General features: G+C 38.5%; 1 protein-coding gene across 2 annotated transcripts; it reads right to left on the bottom strand.

The window, feature by feature from the left end:
• Positions 1–110: 110 nt before the first annotated feature.
• Positions 111–18,650, bottom strand: LOC139116731 (zinc finger protein 709-like). Of its 2 annotated transcripts, none has more exons than XM_070679367.1 (2): positions 18,493–18,650; positions 111–4,216 (listed from the first exon to the last, which is right to left on the bottom strand). In XM_070679367.1, exon 2 carries the CDS (start codon positions 3,924–3,926, stop codon positions 840–842), a length of 3,087 nt encoding a protein of 1,028 aa, XP_070535468.1. In that variant the 5' UTR covers positions 3,927–4,216; positions 18,493–18,650; the 3' UTR covers positions 111–839. The 2 variants fall into 2 exon arrangements, with proteins under 2 accessions (XP_070535468.1, XP_070535458.1); XM_070679357.1 differs by having other exon boundaries at positions 18,507–18,650.
• Positions 18,651–19,618: the final 968 nt, after the last annotated feature.

Here is a 19,618-nt window from a genome sequence, read left to right as displayed (position 1 = left end):
TACACAACACAGATATGTTCGGTTTTTCATTGGGCGCTCATAATGTGAGCTTTGTGATCTCAATAATTTCCTCTTAACTCCCGCTTCACATTATGCAGACTCAGTTTTTTTTGTTTTTTTTTGTTTCGGGTGTCCTTATCTGAACTTTGAGGTCTCCAATCTGAGCAAAACCCTCCACCACATTCCTCGGAGACAAATTTTTCTCCTTTGTATGTGTCCATGTTGGTCGTTGACTTCATTCTGAGCACAGCCCTCACCATAGACACTGCACAAACATAGTCCATCATTCGTACGTGTCAATATGTGAACTTCCAGATTATATCTCTGGGCATACTTTGCAAAAAAACCCCGATTTTTGATTGGTACCTGTTCATATGAGGATTTTGAGATTTCTTTTCAGGAAGAAGCCTTCTACCAAACACTTTTGCTGACAAATGGCTTTTTATTTGTTCGTGTCCCGATGTGGTAATATGCGCCTCGAAAGTGAAAGACTCACACTTTTGCTCAAACTTTCCTCGCTGAAATGTTCAACCTTTGTCTCACCAACTCGAGTCCAAAAATCACAGGTCACTATGCAAACTTTGGAACCAGAGAAACAAATTACCTTACATTTTTATTTACTAATATTTAAAATTCAAAATTGTTGCCTTTCCTGTGTTAAATCTACAGGGAAAAATACAATTTATTTCGATTTTCGAAAACTAAGTAAAATTTTTCACATTCCAAGACCTTTAAAATAAGATTCCACAGATCAGAAAAGAACTATAAAAATGTGAATGTCAAAGTATATGTCCCTGGGGTGCGTACTGTCCATTCTGTGTGAAACCCCTGTCACAAACTCAATCAGACTCAAGAGTTTTTTCTTCATGTGTCCTGATGTGAACTTTGTATGGATAGCCCTGTACAAAACTCTTACCACACACTTTGCAGACATATGGTCTTTCCATTGTGTGTGTCCTGACGTGAACCACGAGAGGTGCACTCTGGGTAAAACCCTTCCCACATACTTTGCAGACGAATGGCTTTTCATTTGTATGTATCCTTGTATGAACTTTGAGAGATCCACGATATGCAAAGTACTTGCCGCACACTTCGCAGACATGAGGTTTGTCACGTGTGTGTGTCCTGCTGTGAACTTTAAGGGCACAACTTTGCCCAAATCTCTTGCCACACTCTTTGCAGACAAACGGTTTTTCATTTGTGTGTATCCTGCTGTGTCTTTTCAGACGATCTTTCAGAGCAAAACTTTTGCCGCACACTTCACAGGCAAATGGTCTTTCATTTACATGAGCCATGATGTGAGATCTGAGACTGCTCTTGTGAAAATAAGTGTTCCCACAAATTTTACACGCATATGGCCTTTCATTTGTATGTGTCCTGGTGTGAAATTTCAGAGATTGACGCTTATTAAAACACTTACCACACACTTCACAGACATATGGTTTGCTATTTGTGTGTGTCTTCATGTGAGCTTTGAAACTTTCACGCCGATAATAAGGCTTGCCGCAAACTTTGCAGAAGAAAGCTGGATCATTTGCATGTTCCCTTGTGTGAGCTTTCATGTAGTCTCTCCGTGTAAAACCCTTGCCGCACACCTCACAGACAAACCGTTTTTCCTTTGTATGTTCCTTCATGTGAACATTCAGAAAATCACTACTTCTGAAACTCTGGTCACAAAATCTGCAGGAATAATGCCTGTTACTAGCATGTGTACTGACGTGAACTTGGAGAGATTCATTATCCGTAAATATCATACCACACACTTTACAGATGAATGGTTTGTCATTTGCATGTGTCCTAGTGTGATCTTCAAGTTTCTCATTTGATGAAAACCCTTCACCGCACTCTTTGCAGGCAAATGTTGTTTTATCTCCATGTGTCAACATGTGGTGTTCAAGATTCCGTTTTGCTTCAAAACACTCACCGCAAACCAGGCAGACAAATGACTTTTCATTTGTATGTGTTCTGATGTGATCTATTCGAGATGCACTCTGTCCAACTCCTGTACCCCCGACTTCATCAGCGATTGTCTTTTCATTTACATATGACCTGATGTGACCTTCAGGAGTTTCACTCTGTACAAACCCTGTACTGCACACTTTGCTGACGATTGGGTTTTCATTTACATATGACCTGATGTGACCTTCAGGAGTTTCACGCTGTGCAAACCCTGTACTGCACACTTTGCTGACGATTGGGTTTTCATTTACATATGACCTGATGTGACCTTCAGGAGTTCCACTCTGTGCACACCCTGTACCCCAGACTTCGTCGGCGATCGTCTTTTTATTTACATATGACCTGATGTGACCTGCTGGAGTTCCACTCTGTGCAAACCCTGTACTGCAGACTTTGTTAATGACTGACTTTTCATTTGTATGTGTTCTGATGTGATCTATTAGAGATGTACTCTGTCCAACTCCTGTACCCCCGACTTCATCAGCGATTGTCTTTTCATTTACATATGTCCTGATGTGACATTCAGGAGTTTCACTCTGTACAAACCCTGTACTGCACACTTTGCTGATGATTGGGTTTTCATTTACATATGACCTTATGTGACCTTCAGGAGTTTCACTCTGTACAAACCCTGTACTGCACACTTTGCTGATGATTGGGTTTTCATTTACATATGACCTGATGTGACCTTCAGGAGTTTCACTCTGTACAAACCCTGTACTGCACACTTTGCTGACGATTGGGTTTTCATTTACATATGACCTGATGTGACCTCCAGGAGTTCCACTCTGTGCAAACCCTGTACTGGACACTTTGCTGACGATTGGCTTTTCATTTACATATGACCTGATGTGACCTTCAGGATTTCCACTCTGTGCAAACCCTGTACTGCACACTTTGCTGACGATTGGCTTTTCATTCACATGTGACCTGATGTGACCTTTAGGAGTTCCACTCTGTGCACACCCTGTACCCCAGACTTCGTCGGCGATCGTCTTTTTATTTACATATGACCTGATGTGACCTGCTGGAGTTCCACTCTGTGCAAACCCTGTACTGCAGACTTTGTTGATGACTGGCTTTTCATTTGAATGTGTTCTGATGTGATCTATTAGAGATGCACTCTGTCCAACTCCTGTACCCCAGACTTCGTCGGCGATCGTCTTTTCATTTACATATGACCTGATATGACCTTCAGGAGTTCCACTCTGTGCACACCCTGTACCCCAGACTTCGTCGGCGATCGTCTTTTCATTTACATATGACCTGATATGACCTTCAGGAGTTCCACTCTGTGCAAACCCTGTACTGCAGACTTTACTTGCGATTGTCTTTTCATTTGTATTTGTACTGACGTGAACTTTGAGAGATTCATTGTTCGTAAATATCATGCCACAGTGTGGACAAACTTCGTAGATGAATGGTTTGTCATTTGCATGTGTCCTGGTGTGATCTTGGAGGGTCTCAATTGACGAAAAACCTTCACTGCACTCTTTGCAGGCAAAAGTTTTATCTCCATGTGTCAACATGTGGTGTTCAAGATTCCATTTTGCTTCAAAGCACTCACCGCAAACCAGGCAGACAAATGGCTTTTCATTTGTATGTGTTCTGATGTGATCTCTTAGAGATGCACTCTGTCCAACTCCTGTTCCCCAGACTTCGTCGGCGATCGTCTCTTCATTTACATATGACCTGATGTGACCTTCGGGAGTTCCACTCTGTGCAAACCGTGTACTACAGACTTTGTTGATAACTGGCTTTTCATTTGAATGTGTCCCGGTGGGAACAACTTTGAGAGTTTGATTACCTGTGCCACACATAGTGCAGAAAAACTGCCTTCCATCTGTAAATGTTACAATGTGATTTTTTAGAGTCCCTGGCCATGCAAAACTGTTACCACACACTTTGCAGAGAAATGGATTTTTGTTTGTCGGGGTCCTTATATGATCTTTGAGCTGCTGGTTCATATTGGCTGTTATGGCACACCCTCTGCAGAGAAATTACTTCTAATTTGTGTGATCCTTAGTGTATATGTTGAAATGTCTCCGGTTCAAAATCTTCACCAAATGGCTTATGAACCAGCCACAGTCCCGTGTATGAATCTTCGTACAGTGTCTCAAGTTCTTATCCTTTGCAAATTATCTGCCCCACGTCCTTGCAAAGAGATGATTTCACCTGGACTGCTAAATGTCTCTCTTACGGTTGCTATCAGTTCATCTTTTAGTGAGTGAACTTTCCAAGTATTTCTTTGAGAATTCTGGAACAAAGAATATGTATTCAAGTCAGTTTCTATCTTAACAATGAATATGTGACAATAAAATGTCTAATGTGTAGAGACAAAAATTGGCATTAAATATGGTCATACAGTACATTGTTATGTATTTCTAAACAGAATAATTCTCAGTAAGTTAAATACTCTTTACAAACTAAGTGAGTCATAAAAGTTTCACGTTGTCGACCGTATTTTCAATATGGCGATTTTTTACAGATATAATACATAAGATTATGGAAGTCAACTTAGGTTATACAGGAATTTCTTACTAGAAGTGCCTAAATGATGTAAGGTGCATGAGTTTAGGTGGGTGTATGAATGAACAGAACTTTCTGCCATGAAAATGATTACATTTGTGTTTAAACTATTTATTGGATCACTATCTCGAACTTGTTTTGTTGCGAGAAGTTGACTTTTTACCCACAATGCATTTCAATGTCCTCCAGATTGAACATGTTTTATTTGGCGTGATCGAAATTACAACTTTCATGCCAGTTGACTCATGGACCAATATTAATGAATACATGTTGAATAGTATATGGCCAAAAATGATATATATAAAAATGTCTGTTTCGTAATCTATCAATGCACGCAAAGGACAGCTGCCCATATGTGACACTTCTATGTCAGCGTCTTTACTCACATTCCTGGCCATAGGGAGTATGGGATCGACAGTGTGGGAAAAAGCAATATCCTACATGTACTCTCAGAAATTGTTGACGTCCCACACTGTGTGTAAAAGCGCATACTCCAAGGCGATATATATTACACGAGTTCTGATTGGATAATAAACAGCCTTTTGCTCCACGTGCTAAATATTATCCAATGGCGCCAGGAGTAGCACACGGACCTGAATTAAAAAGTAAGTAGGTCACAATGTAGTGGCAGACGACAGCGTTGTCACGATTTTGGATATTGTTGTACTTCGTTGTTGACAGACTCATAAAAGACTGTTGAATTTTCAAAATAATTAATCATAAAGTACTTCAAGAAGTAGAAGAACATTGCGAAATCACCAAAATTCCGCCCGTTAGCGTAGCATGTGACCTGAGATAACTCTGGGACTATATTTAGTGACACGGAATAACGTATGGCCACAAAGTAGGATAGTCACTGACACAGTTGAAATAGTCATTCAATGTTTCAAGTGTGAGTTTATGGCATTGTGTGGTCATGCGAGATTTTCAGTGAGTGTGAGACAAAATGTCCCACCGAGTGTGAGAAATCTGATCTCAGGTCCTTGGGGTAGTGAGATTCTATTATTCTCCGATCCATGATCAGCCAATCGTACGTACATAATCAGTTCGGAACTTGCAAGTCTAGCCAGAACATTTCTGAACTGAACAAGACAAAAACACCAGTACTCTGAGTCACTCAGACGCATATACTTAGTCAAAGTCTGTTCCAACAGCTCTGATCTGTGTAGGCTGGCATCGTTCCCTACCACACAGACTGTTAGGACCAGATATGAACTGAAAATGCTCACGTGTTTCATTATATTGCAGTTATATGTAAATTTGAACCTATGCAACATGTTTGCAACTTTATGGAAAGTATTATGATCAACACAATGAACGATATTCACCAAAGATTATTTCTAACAGGTCATGAAGTATACAAATACGTAATTAGCTGAAATAAAAATATTAAATTTCTTTGAATGCTGTCATTGTATTACCACTTTATATAGCAAGTGTAATTACCTTTGGCCAAGTCCTTCAAGCCATATATGCCAAACTGTTAAAGCTCATTGAATATGCAAATTATAAATTAGCTGACATGAAAATGTGAAATGACTTTCAATATTGTTTTAACCTGGTATATTCATCAATGTACATAGCATGTTTTGCCAACTTTGATCAACTAAATCCCAGTAAATATCCGTAATTAGAAAAGATCATTGAAAATGCAAATTAGGAATTGGCTGAAGAAAAAATGCTTAATGACTTTCAATAATGTTGTATCATAATATCTTTAATGCATATAGCAAGTTGCGTCAATTTTGGTCCAGTCAATTCAGATAAATATCCCTAATTAAGAAAGCTCATTAAATATGCAAATTAGGAATTGGCTGAAGAGAAAATGCTTAATGACTTTCAATATTATTGTATTATAGTGTCTTTCATGTACATAGCAAGTTTCATCAATTTTGATCAAGTCAATTCAGATATACCGGTATATCCTTAATTAGGAAAATAATTAAATATGCAAATTAGCAATTGACTGAAGTAACAATATCTTTTGACTTTAGATAATGTTATATCATAGTATATTTGATGTACATAGCAAGTTCCAAGAACTGCAATCAAGTTAGGAATTGGCTGAAGTCAAAATGCTTAATGACTTTCAATTATATTAAATCATAGTATCTTAAAAATACATACCAAGATTCAGGGTTCTCAAAAATTTTGAAGTAGGCGGAAAATTTAGAAAAGTAGGCGGTTAGCTTCTGTGTGCAACCAGGTTACCTGGGCGGGTCGGGATTGGGGTGGGGGTGTTAAGTCTTTTTAATTTGAAGACATTTCTGAGCAATATTATGCGTTCTTATACAGTGTGTGAGAGGCTATTCCAACATACACACACGGGAGGGTTTCAGGGAGGGGGTCTCCCTCCCTGTGTGCAAGAAATTATTAAAATTTGAAGACATTTGGAGTAATTGCATGCATGCATTCTTGTACTGTATGAAAGACCATTTCAGCATAAGAGTGTTAAGGGTTTTACTTTAAAGGTATGGCAATCGATCCCAGGGCCTAGGAGTGGTACATGTAAAACAGTATGTATCTTTGCGTCAGAGGCGGAATAAACTATGAGTGTATCTATTTATCCAGGAAATCTTAATCCCGACTGCTATGTTTGTACGCACATATACAGCCAGTCGACGTTAGGGACACAAAAAACAACGAGGAGCAAACAGGCAGTGGTTTTGAACAAAATCAATGTACCGGTACTTCACCGATGTCTGTAACTCCATACATGAAAATATTTGTAGCTTGACGCACTTTGAACATAGCTCGTAACAAGGGACAGTGGAAAGCCCATGGAACTACGTGTACAACTATAACAGCCACTCATGTAGTTGGTGCACTGTGCAGGTTTTTCCGATCAACAACTTTGACGGATGGTGGACTGACCTTTCCTACCGCAATTGTTTTCTCCCTCGATTCAGCACAAAATTTTCGTATGGACTGTTGATGCGGTGTTTACAGTTGTTACGTGGTGGTAAATCCTAGTCGTATTTACGACTGCTGCGTAAACAGTCACTGAATAAACTTTGCAGGCATTTACGAGCACTGGATATTTTTACCGTTTTAAATCAAAAACCGTCCGTATACGCGTATGACGGTGACAAAAACAACACAAAGAATCTGGCGTATATTGTTACTGAATTACTTTGACCAAAACAAATTCACCCAAATGCCGAACGGTGATCATACAGAACTCTGCAGGTTTCTGGACTAAACGACCCCAAACCGACTTTACCCTACAAACAGGGAATATACTAAATTTACCTTGAAAAAATTCAATCTGTGTATCGTATTGAAAAAATTTTACCAGGGCCTCGCAACAAATTAAAAAAACCGACAAATCCCAACAGTAACAGTGGAATGATCATTAGTGTGCAAGATCGCTGTATTATATGTCAGGGTAAAAAAATTCTAGCTTTGAAATTTCTGGACGGTACAAAAGGCGGGGCAGAATTAGACAAGATTACGACCAATGTGTTACCGCCGATGGTACATAACGTACTGTTGATAGCAGGTAGTTCGGTGTCCAGTGAGAACACTATTCCCGATATACTACGGCTGTTGATTTGAGCTGCCTCCGATAGAAAATTTTCAACACAAAGACATGATATCAATAATATTGCGAGATTATAAGTACCCGCTGTCTTCTCGCCAAATCGCTGCGATCAAGTCATTATGATAGAAGCAATTGACCGCCGAACACCTGCTTGCTGATCTTATACACAACGTATAACCAGATATGAACTGAATATGCTCACGTGTTTTACAACAGGTTCATTAATAGTAGTACGCTTCACAGAGCAATAAGATATATATATATGTTATCACTAAATGAAGCAGGTTTTTTTCAACATCGCACAGTACTCTCAGATTTTAATCACTAATGACAAAACTTTATTTAATATGCAAATAAGATGTTAATTAACTTGACACTGCTCAATGCTTCATCGGACAATTAGATATCCATCAGATCAACATTTGTAGCACGTTTTATTTAATTTAGTGCAGTAATTTTAGAGTAATGTCACTAATTACAAAGTTCATTAAATATGCAAATAATCCCTATATTAACTTGACACTGTTCAATGATTCAAAGCACAATTAAATATTTATCAAATCAATATCTGTAGCACGTTTCACAAAATTTGGTGCCGTAATTTCAGAGTATATACCTAATTACAAAGTGTATTAAATATGCAAATGAACCCTTAATTAACTTTACACTACTAAATGCTTTACAACACAGTTAGATATCTGTCAGATCATTATATGCAGCAGTTTTCATCACATTTGATGCAGTTATTTCGGAGTAATATGACTACTTATAAAACTTCATGAAATATGCAAATGAGCTAATTATTAACTTGACACTGTTCAATGCTTCTCAGTACAATTAGATATTTATCAGATCAACATCTGTAGCAAGTTTCATCAAATTTAACGCTGTAATTTTGGAGTAATATCACTAATTACAAAGTTCATTAAATATGCAAATAAACCCTTAATTAACTTCACACAAGTAAATGCGCTACACCACAATTAGATATCTGTCGGATCAGTATCTGCAGCAGATTTCATAACATTTGGTGCAGTGATTTGGAGTTATACCACTAATTACAAAACTTCATAAAATATGCAAATGACCTATTCGTTAACTTGACACTGCCAAATGCTTCTCAGTACAATTAGATATTTATCAAAACAATATCTGTACCCAATTTCAAAGACTTGGGTTCCGTAATTTCAGAGTTATATACCTAATTACAAAATTCATTAAATATGCAAATGAACCCTTAATTAATTTCACACTACTGAATGCTTTACACTACAGTTAGATATCAGTCGGATCAGTATCTGCAGCAGATTTCATCACATTTGGTGAAGTTATATCGAAGTTGTATGACTAATTACAAAACTTCATAAAATATGCAAATGACCTATTTATTAACTTGACACTGTCCAATGCTTCTAAGTATAATGAGATATATATCAGATCAATATTTGTTGCAAGTATCATCAAGTTTGGTGCAGGAATTTCAGAGTTATCTCATTGATAACAAAAGTTCATTAAATATGCAAATGAGAAGGTAATTGACATGACACTCACAGTATCATCATAATGTTCTGAGATTGTCATCTGTGAAAAGTTTCATGAAATTTTGTGCAGTATTTCTTGATATATGTCTACACTGTCATTACCGTCTCCATAGGGAAACCATTGTACGGAAAAAAAACGATATTGCATAACTTCATTAATATGCAAGCCACACTAACCAAAATCTAATCAGTTCTTGCAAGTAGCATATGGTACCTGTGTACCAAATCTGACTTGAATCCGTTCAGGCGTTTTTGAGTTATCGTGTAAACAGACAGACAGACACACACACACACACACACACACTAACACACACACACACACACACACGGACAGACAGACAGACATCGCTATGACAATAGCCCACGTGTTTACACACGTGAGCTAAAAATTGATTATTCCTGCTGAGAAATACGACAGCAAATATTGCAATGTGAATTTCTTACTATCTTCCTCGCAATGGTTTTACATCTGTATCTATTTTATCGCGGCCACTGGACCATTTCTGACGATTTTTACGAACAAAGAATCAGTTCACACTCATCGTGGGAACACATGGCAAAGCCGTTCAAAAAAATTTCATCACATGAAAGATTACCGTAATCCCCGTTTCAAAGATGTAGGAAATGTATAATGTGTTGTTGTTCATCTTGAAAAATCCCGAACTGCAGCCTCTAAATACAAAATGCTTTTTCTTCTGAACAACTTCCTGACAACTTTACAATCACACTCCGGTCATCACATGACGGTTGTAACCGTACGTGTGCTGCCGCCAATGGAGAATCAAAAGACTTTAATTAAATCAAAAGTCACAAAGTATAGAAAACGTATCAATATCCAAGCATTGTAAAACAGAGTAATTTTGATAAGGTCAATTTATTGTATATTATCTCCAGGCCACTCGGAACAGCGTAGATTTTGATCTTACTCGTTTGAATACTACACTCACACGCCGTAGGTAAAAATGGGAACTCAGATCGTTATTTACTGCTTCCGCCAAGCCAGTCCGCTTAGCTAAAGAAGGTGAAATGACCATAATTATTATTGCTAGTCTCTGTAAATTTTGCCGACTATTCGTTAGTAGTTGTCGAATTTCTTCAGTTTGTCCGAAAACTATGTCAGTGAATGACGTAAGTTTCGAGACACCTGAGTGCGAACTCAATGTCGATATCGGGATAGCAAAATCAGTTACAGACAATCGAGGAAGAACATAAGAGTCTATAAATCTGCGAATTAAATGAATCCTAAGTTACTATGAAAGTAGAAAAGGTAATGGTGTTGGAAAGAAAAGTTGATTAAGATTTCAAAAAAAAACCCCGTCAGATAGTAAAAAACAAGCCCAGAAAAACGTATAGAGAAGAACGACATCACGGCGATCTTCAGACCTTTCATCATGTTTCAGTCTGAACGGTCAACATTTGATGCTATAATCTATGTCAAGTGTCTCATTTTGGTCAAATCTGACAGAGATGAATCGCGATTTAGTTTCATCGCCCCTACCCGACAGGAAATAATGCAGCTCATGGGCACCTGTATAATCGTGGCGTGAACGTATCCAATGGCCGTCCACTGCATGGGCCATTGACCGTGCATCGCCAGCAAACAACGGTTTTGGACGTCACGAGAGCATTTTTTCGCAGTCTGTGAGCGGTTGAGTGATTTGTGTAGGCTTCATAGATCGGAATCGAGTTGATTTCGGCCGAAAACAGTTAGTATTTTTCGTGCTCCGTCCAAATTGGATCCGCATGTTGCCGGTTTTATTCATGGCAATCAACAGAGCTGTGGTGGGAGGCCGTATAACGCCGGGACACCACGGCATCGTACGCAGGGCTAAGCCACAACATTTCTAAAAGAGATCTATCGTAAAATATCGTACTGCAGGTCAATATACACATCACCCATTCATAGGCCTACAGGTACACAGATCAACAAACAAACAGGGAGAGGCAATCTGCTTGAAACCATGAAATAGTCCGTTTGTGTCTGAACTCATCTGAGACTCGTGTTCAGTAGCCGTTGGTCAAGTATTTCGCTCGGTTGTAAGAATCGTTCATTCATTGTTGACATCGTAATCGATCCGATGTACACAACAAATGTTTGATCGTTTTGCACCTTTGCGCGTCCCCTCGTGATTGACAGCTGTTTGAATGCTTTCATCTATTGTTCCTTGGACGCTTCGAACACAGGATCGAAGCAGTTTTGGCATCAAAAATCAACTTAAAATGGAAAAAATGAGAGAATTTAGCCAACAAGGTGATGCCACAAGTATTCACAAAACGTAATATGTTGGAACAGTGCTTTAATTTACACCATGGTTCTTGAAAGCTCCAGATTTTCGGGAGCATTCGTTGACGCTGTTACCGTGTGCCACTCATGTTGGATTATGAATGCCCAGGGAGATAGGGGGTATTTATAGGCTCCCCCTGCCTTTAAGGATTTTTTTTTATTTGAAGACATTTCTGAGCAATTTTATGCATTCTTATACAGTGTATAAAAGGCTATTTCAACATACACACATGTGAAGGGTTTCAGGGAGGGGTGTGCAAGCTTTTAAGACATTTTGGAGTAATTTCATACATTCTTGTACAGTATGAACGACCATTTCAGCATAAGAGTGTTAAGGTGTTAAGGATTTTTTTTTTTACATTTGAAGACATTTCTGAGCAATTTTATGCATTCTTATACAGTGTATACAAGGCTATTCAACATACACACAGGGGGAAGGATGGGGTCCCCCTCCTTGTGTGCAAGAAATTTTTCAATTTTAATACATTTTGGAGTAATTCATGCATTCTTGTACAGTATGAAAGATCATTTCAGCATACAGAATAATCATTATCACAATCAATTACAACATGTTTTCGTGGGATAAAGTTTAACAAAAACGTCAGAAAAATTATTTGATATCACTCAGGCCTGTCAACTGCATTCAGTTTGCAAAGATAATAGCAAAATTTCACCAGAATGTTGTGTAGAATTATATTTCGTTCATGACTTGAACAAACATTTTGAAATACATCTTAGATAGGGGTTTTCACAACCCAGAAAACGATCCGCTAGAATCCTGACCAGTCTGGCTGTACAAAGTTTTTACTGATTTAAATAAACTTGACTGAAGATACAGTAATATCAAACAGTTTATTCATGCAATTCAATGAATTATGGGAACACAGTTTTCAGTGATTTCAATTCACTGTACTATTAAATTTCACAATATATAAAATGAATCCGCGAGCTGATTACTGATTTTTTGGTGATAGTGAATATATAAAGAGAGCTAAATTTCAGTGTTCATGTTTGATAAAATCCCAAACTATACGAACGCCAACCTGTACTACACAGTATGTGTACAAAGCACCGGCAGTCTATTGTAATACAGTACACACAACGCGATATCGGTCGACCTGAAATTTGACAAGTACACTGTGATCGACGTAGCGTTTCGAAGGTACAAAAGTGAGACCAAGTAATTTTTTGTTTATTTAGATTTGATCTAAAACCTCCGAAAACCAACAGACAAAATCCTACTCTTACGCAGAAAATCAAAGTTTTCAAGCGTCGACTTTCTCTTCCGCGATGCACACAACCAAAGTCACTCCACAAAACGCGATGTCGATCGACTTGAGACTCATATTGGCATTGTGATCGACCATGGTAGGATTGACATGGCGTTTCAAAAGTATGAAAATGAGACTCAATAACTTTTGGTCGCTTTAGATTTGATCAAACCTACCAAACCCATCAGACAAGGCCCTATTCTTACGCAGAAAACCAAAGCTCTCAAGCGTCGACTTTCTCTTCAGCGTTTGAGCGAAACAACGTCGGCTTCATTCGTAAATGGTCGGCTATTCGTGGGCATAACGTATGTTAGTCCAAAGTTCGGCTATACCCGATGTGAACGTCGGAATAATGCGGGCTGTGATCGGCAAAGCAGGGTTGACCTCGAAAGCGATTCCTAGTATAGTTCGCTGATCGCGGTACTACAGTGATAGCAACAAGTTCACCCTAAATTGCTAGACTACATATAGCCACATCGGCACTTCTGAAATATTATTTCCGGTTTGCAAGACCACCAAAAAATCAAAATATTGTTTTCAAAACCAGAATTTCGGGGCTAGAGAGCGAAACAGTGCTGAAAAGTAGCCCGCGAACTTACGGAAGTAGCCGGTCAATTTGGCCGGCATACGGCTAAAATGAACATGATGAAGATTGATCGATTTTGATCAAGTCAAATCAGATATATATCCCTAATTAGGAAAGTTCATTAAATATGCAAATTAGCGACTATCTTTCATGTCAACCCCTTTAAATGTTCCCACTGCTGATATACTGTGATCAACATTTGTAGCAAACCTCATCAAATTGTGTGCTGTCGTTCTCAATGTGTAGCCGTTTTTTCTCGAATCATTAATTATGCAAATGAGCAAAAAGTAAGCAAGCCACACCCACCAAACACTAATCAGTTTCTTGCCATTTGCAAATTGAATCTATGTACCAGATTTGATTCTGATCTGATGAGCCGTTTTTGAGATATCGGGCGCACAAACAGACGGGCAGACAAAGACAGACATCGCTGCGACATTACAGGTGCAGCCAACGAACAATGCACTTTTAAAAAGGTCCTTACTATGATAAGATATATTGTGCATGACAAGTAATGTGAACTGACTAATTTTAAGTCAAGAGGGTAATTAATTAGCTGTTCATAATTTGCCCTCCCACAGAAAATTTTTCTACTTACCCTTCCACACTCAAAGTGATTTTTACCCACTCCCCACTTATTTTTGCCTGTTTCCCCTCCCCATGTGAATTTTTGAAGCTCCCTCACCCTGTGGCGAAAAAAACTTGCCAATTTCCCTGCCCTGGAAACATTCCCCTCAAAAAGTTTTTCGCCAAGCCCTGTCCCCAGGACAATCAACCGATATCCGCCCTGCCCTACAAAAAAAACCTAAAATTTGCTCCCCTACCACCTAAAAACATGTCCCCTGCCCTAGCAAAATTAAAATTTCCCCTGCCCTCAAAAATTGCTCCTGGAATAGCTTTTTCGATGAATAGCTCCGTTGGCTGCACCTGACATTAGCCCACGTGTGTGAACACGTGAGCTAAAAATGTGGGCTATGAAACTGCAGCAAACGCTAATGGAATACTGAATCCATCAGCAGAAAGTGTCGTGGGCTGTTCTTACACTCGGAGGCTTTGTGGCCTCCCAAGTGAAAAAATAGGAGTTAGCTGCGGAAGTGTGCCTATAGCCGTGTTCCTGTTCCAACTCTTTGTATTGTCAATGGGAACTAAATAAGCTAAACACGATAAAACACAGCTAAACACAGCTAAATTACGATATTTAGCCCAATCTAAATAGCGTTCTAAACTTTCTAATTTAGCTCAGCTCTGAGGAGTCAAAATATTTTCCAGCGATTTATCCGATAACGTCGATATTTACCTGATCTAAATAGCGTTTTAAACTTTCTAATTTAGCTGAACTTAATTTAGATTGCCTCTATTGAGTCAATTTTTTTTGCAGCGATACATCCGATAATAACGACATTTAGCCAGATCTAAATAGTATTCTAACTTTCTAATTTAGCTGGAGTTTAGATTTAGTCAATTTTTTTCAGCTATGTATCCGATAATTACGATATTGAGCCCGATATCTAAATAGCGTTTTAAACTTTCTAATTTAGCTGAACTTTAGATTGTCTCTATTGAGTAAAAAAATCTGCGATATATCCGATGATTACGATATTTAGGCCGATCTAAAATTGAATAGCATTCTAAACTTTCTCATTTAGCTGGAGTTTAGATTTACGTCTATAGTTTGCAGCTGGAGTTTAGCTTGGTATATCCGATAATTACGATATTAGCCAGATCTAAATAGCATTCTAAACTTTCTAATTTAGCTGGACTTAGATCGGCTATGAGGAGTTCAAATTTTTCTAGCGATATATCCGATAATTACGATATCTATGTAGATCTAAGTAGCGTTCGAAACTTTCTAATTTAGCTAGAGTTTAGATCGGCTCTGAGGAGAATATTTTTTTCCAGCGATGTATCCGGATAATTACACAGCTAATTCTCTTTGCCGACTTGTTCTGTGATGTGAGATATTAGTAACGAGTGTTTCATACTTGAAGATCGAAGGGTTCGAAGATGACATATTGTAGAACCAAGAAAATTATATAAAATACTAGGAGGGCAACCAAATTCTTGACTTAAACTTCAAAATACAAAAAATGCGACCAATTTCTAAAGACGGCCCTAGAATACAGACAATTCTCTGTGCCGACTTGTTCTTTGATGTGATATATTTGTAACGTGCATTTCAAAGAATGATAAATACGAAGACGACATTTGATAGATCCCGGAAAATTATATAAAATACCAGGAGGGCAAACACATTAACGTATACGCTGCTCGATAGTTGATGTGTTATGCGGTAAAAATAGCGGTTGTTGGTTTGTTTCCGATGATGAATTGTCCCTATACCACGCTCGCTGACATATTCGCTGATCAGTTCCCACCTCTTTGGCGTTCGGTCAGGGAAGTGGCGGGCGGCATCTAAAATACCATTTGAATTTGTTGAGCGGAGACATGCCGGCAGGTTAAAGTTTACCAGTGATGTACTGCTTTGTCATGTCAACAAGTACTGAATTCGTGCACTTCTCCATGGTTTGCGTCCGATTGTCTTGCAAGGAAATCTACTAGATTACAATGTCAATGGAAAACAAAAAGGCTGTGACACTCAATAATCATCTTACAGACAAGAAAAAACTTGATCCCGGGAAGCGTTTCCAGGGTTTATGATTTGTTAGTGCGGTCGTACATGATTGTGTTGGAGTGCCAAGTGATCTGATAATTTGAAAATCGTCAGATTAAAACGTGTTAATTGTGTTTATTGTTCTTATCAACAGACTTTGATTCTGTAAGCCCAGGTCGTGGGAATGAAGGTTATTACACCTGTCAGCCAAATTTGAAGAATAAATCAAAGACCCTCATTTTTACGACAGTGACTTTGAACAAACTAATGGAAATGCATATGTCTATCTTTATTAAATATCGTAATTATCGGATATATCGTTGGAAAATATTTTGGACTCCTCAGAGCCGATCTCAGCTCCAGCTGAATTAAAAAGCTTAAACAATGTCCCTCCACAAAACGTTTTGTGGAGGGACCGTGGTTTAGAACGCTATTTAGATCGGGCTAAATATCGTAATTATCGGATATATCGCTGGAAAAAATTGGACTCCTCAAAGCCGATCTAAGAGAGCGTTCTACACTTTCTAAGTTAGCTGGAGTTTAGATCGCCTCTGTGGAGTCCAAATTTTTTTCCAGCGATATATCAGATAAATACGATATTCAGCCCGATCTAGAGAGCGTTCTAAACTTGCTAATTTAGCTGGAGTTAAGATCTGCTTTGACGAGTCCAATTTTTTTTTCCGCTGGAAAAACTTTTTGCTCCTCAGAGCCGACCCTAACCGCCGGCTAATTCAGAAAGTTTAGAACGATATTTAGATCGGGCTCGGATTTATTTTTAGACAAATGTAGTTTAGCTTGGAATTATATAGACATTATAGAATTTGACTGCTGTTGAGAAAATTAAACGTACGGTGAGAATCTATAATGACATACACGTCGCACACGTTAGGTCGGCACGTAACATGACAGAATTTGACCTATCGAGTCTAATATTGTCTAACGTGTATATCATTTTAGGGTCTCAAGTCAAATTGTATCATGCCAATCGTGCAAACCTATCGTGTAATGTGCCCACCAAACGTGTACGAACCTAACGTGTCTGAAATGTCTAACATTGGGTCTCAAGTTAAATTCTATCAGGTAAGGTTCTGACAAAACGTGTATGGACCTAACGTGTCTAAAATGTCTAACGTGTTTTCATTTAGGTTCTCAGAAGCAGTTAAATTCTATTATGGCAATCGTGCAAACCTATTGTGTAAAGTTCCGACCAAACGTGTATGGACTTATCGTGTCTGAAATGTCTAACGTGTATGTACATCATTTAAGCGTCTCAAGATAAGTCAAATTCAATCATGCCAATCAGGCAAACCTATCTCGTAACGTACCGACCAAACGTGTATGGACCTGACGTGTCTAATATTGTCTAACGTGTATATCATTTTAGGGTCTCAACGGCAGTCAGTTTCTATCATGCCAACGTGTAAACCTATAGTCACACAAAATGCACATAAAAGTACTGGTCAGAACGCAAAGGTCATGGTAACGAGTATGACTGGTCAGTTAATTACTGAATAGTTTGAAAAATAATCCAAACAGGGATGCCGAAAGGTCTTGGCTTGCGGTGCCAGAATGACTTGGGGCTGGAAATTGAGAGGCCGAAACGACCTGGTGCCGAAACAACCAGTTTACCATTTCGAGCTCTGTATCGTTTAATGTGCCGACCAATAGTGTGCGGACCTAACGTGTCTGAAATGTCTAACGTTTACATAATTTTAGTCAATATAAGCCAAATTATATCATGCCAATCGTGCAATCCTATCTCGATACGTGCCGACCAAACGTGTATGGCCCCAACGTGTCTAAAATGTCTAACGTGCAAATGTTTACTGTGTATAGTCATGCACGTTTGTCGTACACGTTTGGGTTATATAATGCAAAGTCGCATACAATTGCCTCTAGCACGTTAGTTTCAAAAATGTGAATCGTGCATTTTCACCAACTGGCCCTCCCTGACCATAGCTCGGCCTATGTCACATAAACAGTGATTTTATCGAGTGCTGCTGGTGCTACACAGAAAGGAAGCCGGGTGAAATACGAACTTGGTTTTAGTGATACAATTATTTCATAAATATGATTTACTATTTTAGGCCTTATAAATACGGAAAATAATACCATGGTTTTAGACTAATTACGAACGAACCCATAATCTGATCAATAGGTTTTTCACCTTAACTTCCATACCTGTCAGTGAATTCACGTCAAAATTCCTCCTTTCTGATGTTTTCAGGCAATATGTGAATTTTCCAGCCAGGAATCACCACCTAAGTATCTGTTGTCTTCTTTCAAGTCGACGGCAAGTGTTAAATGGTGAAATGCGCGGGAAGACTCAATGTATATGAGACAATAATCTCATGCAAATGACATCGTCCAGCTGTCCCATGTATCAGTAGGGGTGGTCGCCCCCAGAAGGGGATTAAAGTTTTGCGTTCCACGTTGATATTAATTTATCAAAAACATCACTGCATGGTGCATGTAATGCATTGTGTGGCACTTTAAATAGCATTTTTGTCAAAAATGAATGAAAACATACTTTAGGAAGACCTACTCCCAACAGAAAGTCTTCGGACAGTGAATTGAAAAAAATAAGATATGACCATCTTGAAGCAAAGGCCTATGGGGTGACACAAGCAGTCATTTTGAAAATCAAACGTTTCTCTCATTCAAAAATGCCCACTGCCACATATGATGTTTATTCTTGTGTATGTAATAAGTTTTTTTTAACGTGTACACTCTTTCCATCCAAATACAAACACCAACAATAGACCATATACAGATGGTTGTAACTGTATCTGAAATTATCTCATCCACCTCTAGATTTTATAAATTAGGGGATGTTTTCTGGTCTATATTTCTTGTATATTTATCATGATAAGGGTGTCGTCCTTTATTGAAAAAAAATCACAGACAATTTTGCGGAACAAGCATAGGTGACCCAACCTTCCATGCCGCTCCTAGATTAATTAAGCGTTCTCCTTAGAATATATTCCCTAACGGAGTGTCCTTACTGGGAGAAAAAAATCTCTCTTATTCACACGGTATCAGAGGTGATAAAGAATAGCCTAACAAGACTTTGATTTTACCAACATTAGCATGGAATGTCACTTATTCACTTGTCCGCGTGAGGTTTGTCTCAACGCTATTGTTTTAACCCAAGCTGAGAAAATATGACAAAAGCGATACTTTAGCACCTACAGGTCTGATAAAACCTTTCAAAGACTGCATACACTCGTAGATGTGCATACAGCAGCATGTGGCCTACATATAATGTATTCTTTTGTGTCCCATAACTTTGC

The sequence above is a fragment of the Ptychodera flava genome, chromosome 2 (assembly GCF_041260155.1).
Source record: "Ptychodera flava strain L36383 chromosome 2, AS_Pfla_20210202, whole genome shotgun sequence".
In the NCBI taxonomy this organism is placed as follows: Eukaryota; Metazoa; Hemichordata; class Enteropneusta; family Ptychoderidae; genus Ptychodera; species Ptychodera flava.
This window is presented reverse-complemented; position numbering and strand designations above follow the sequence as displayed.

Coding starts and splice junctions, on each gene's coding strand:
- LOC139116731 (XM_070679367.1), bottom strand. CDS start 3,926: ATGAACCAGCAGCTCAAAGATCATATAAGGACCCCGACAAACAAAAAT.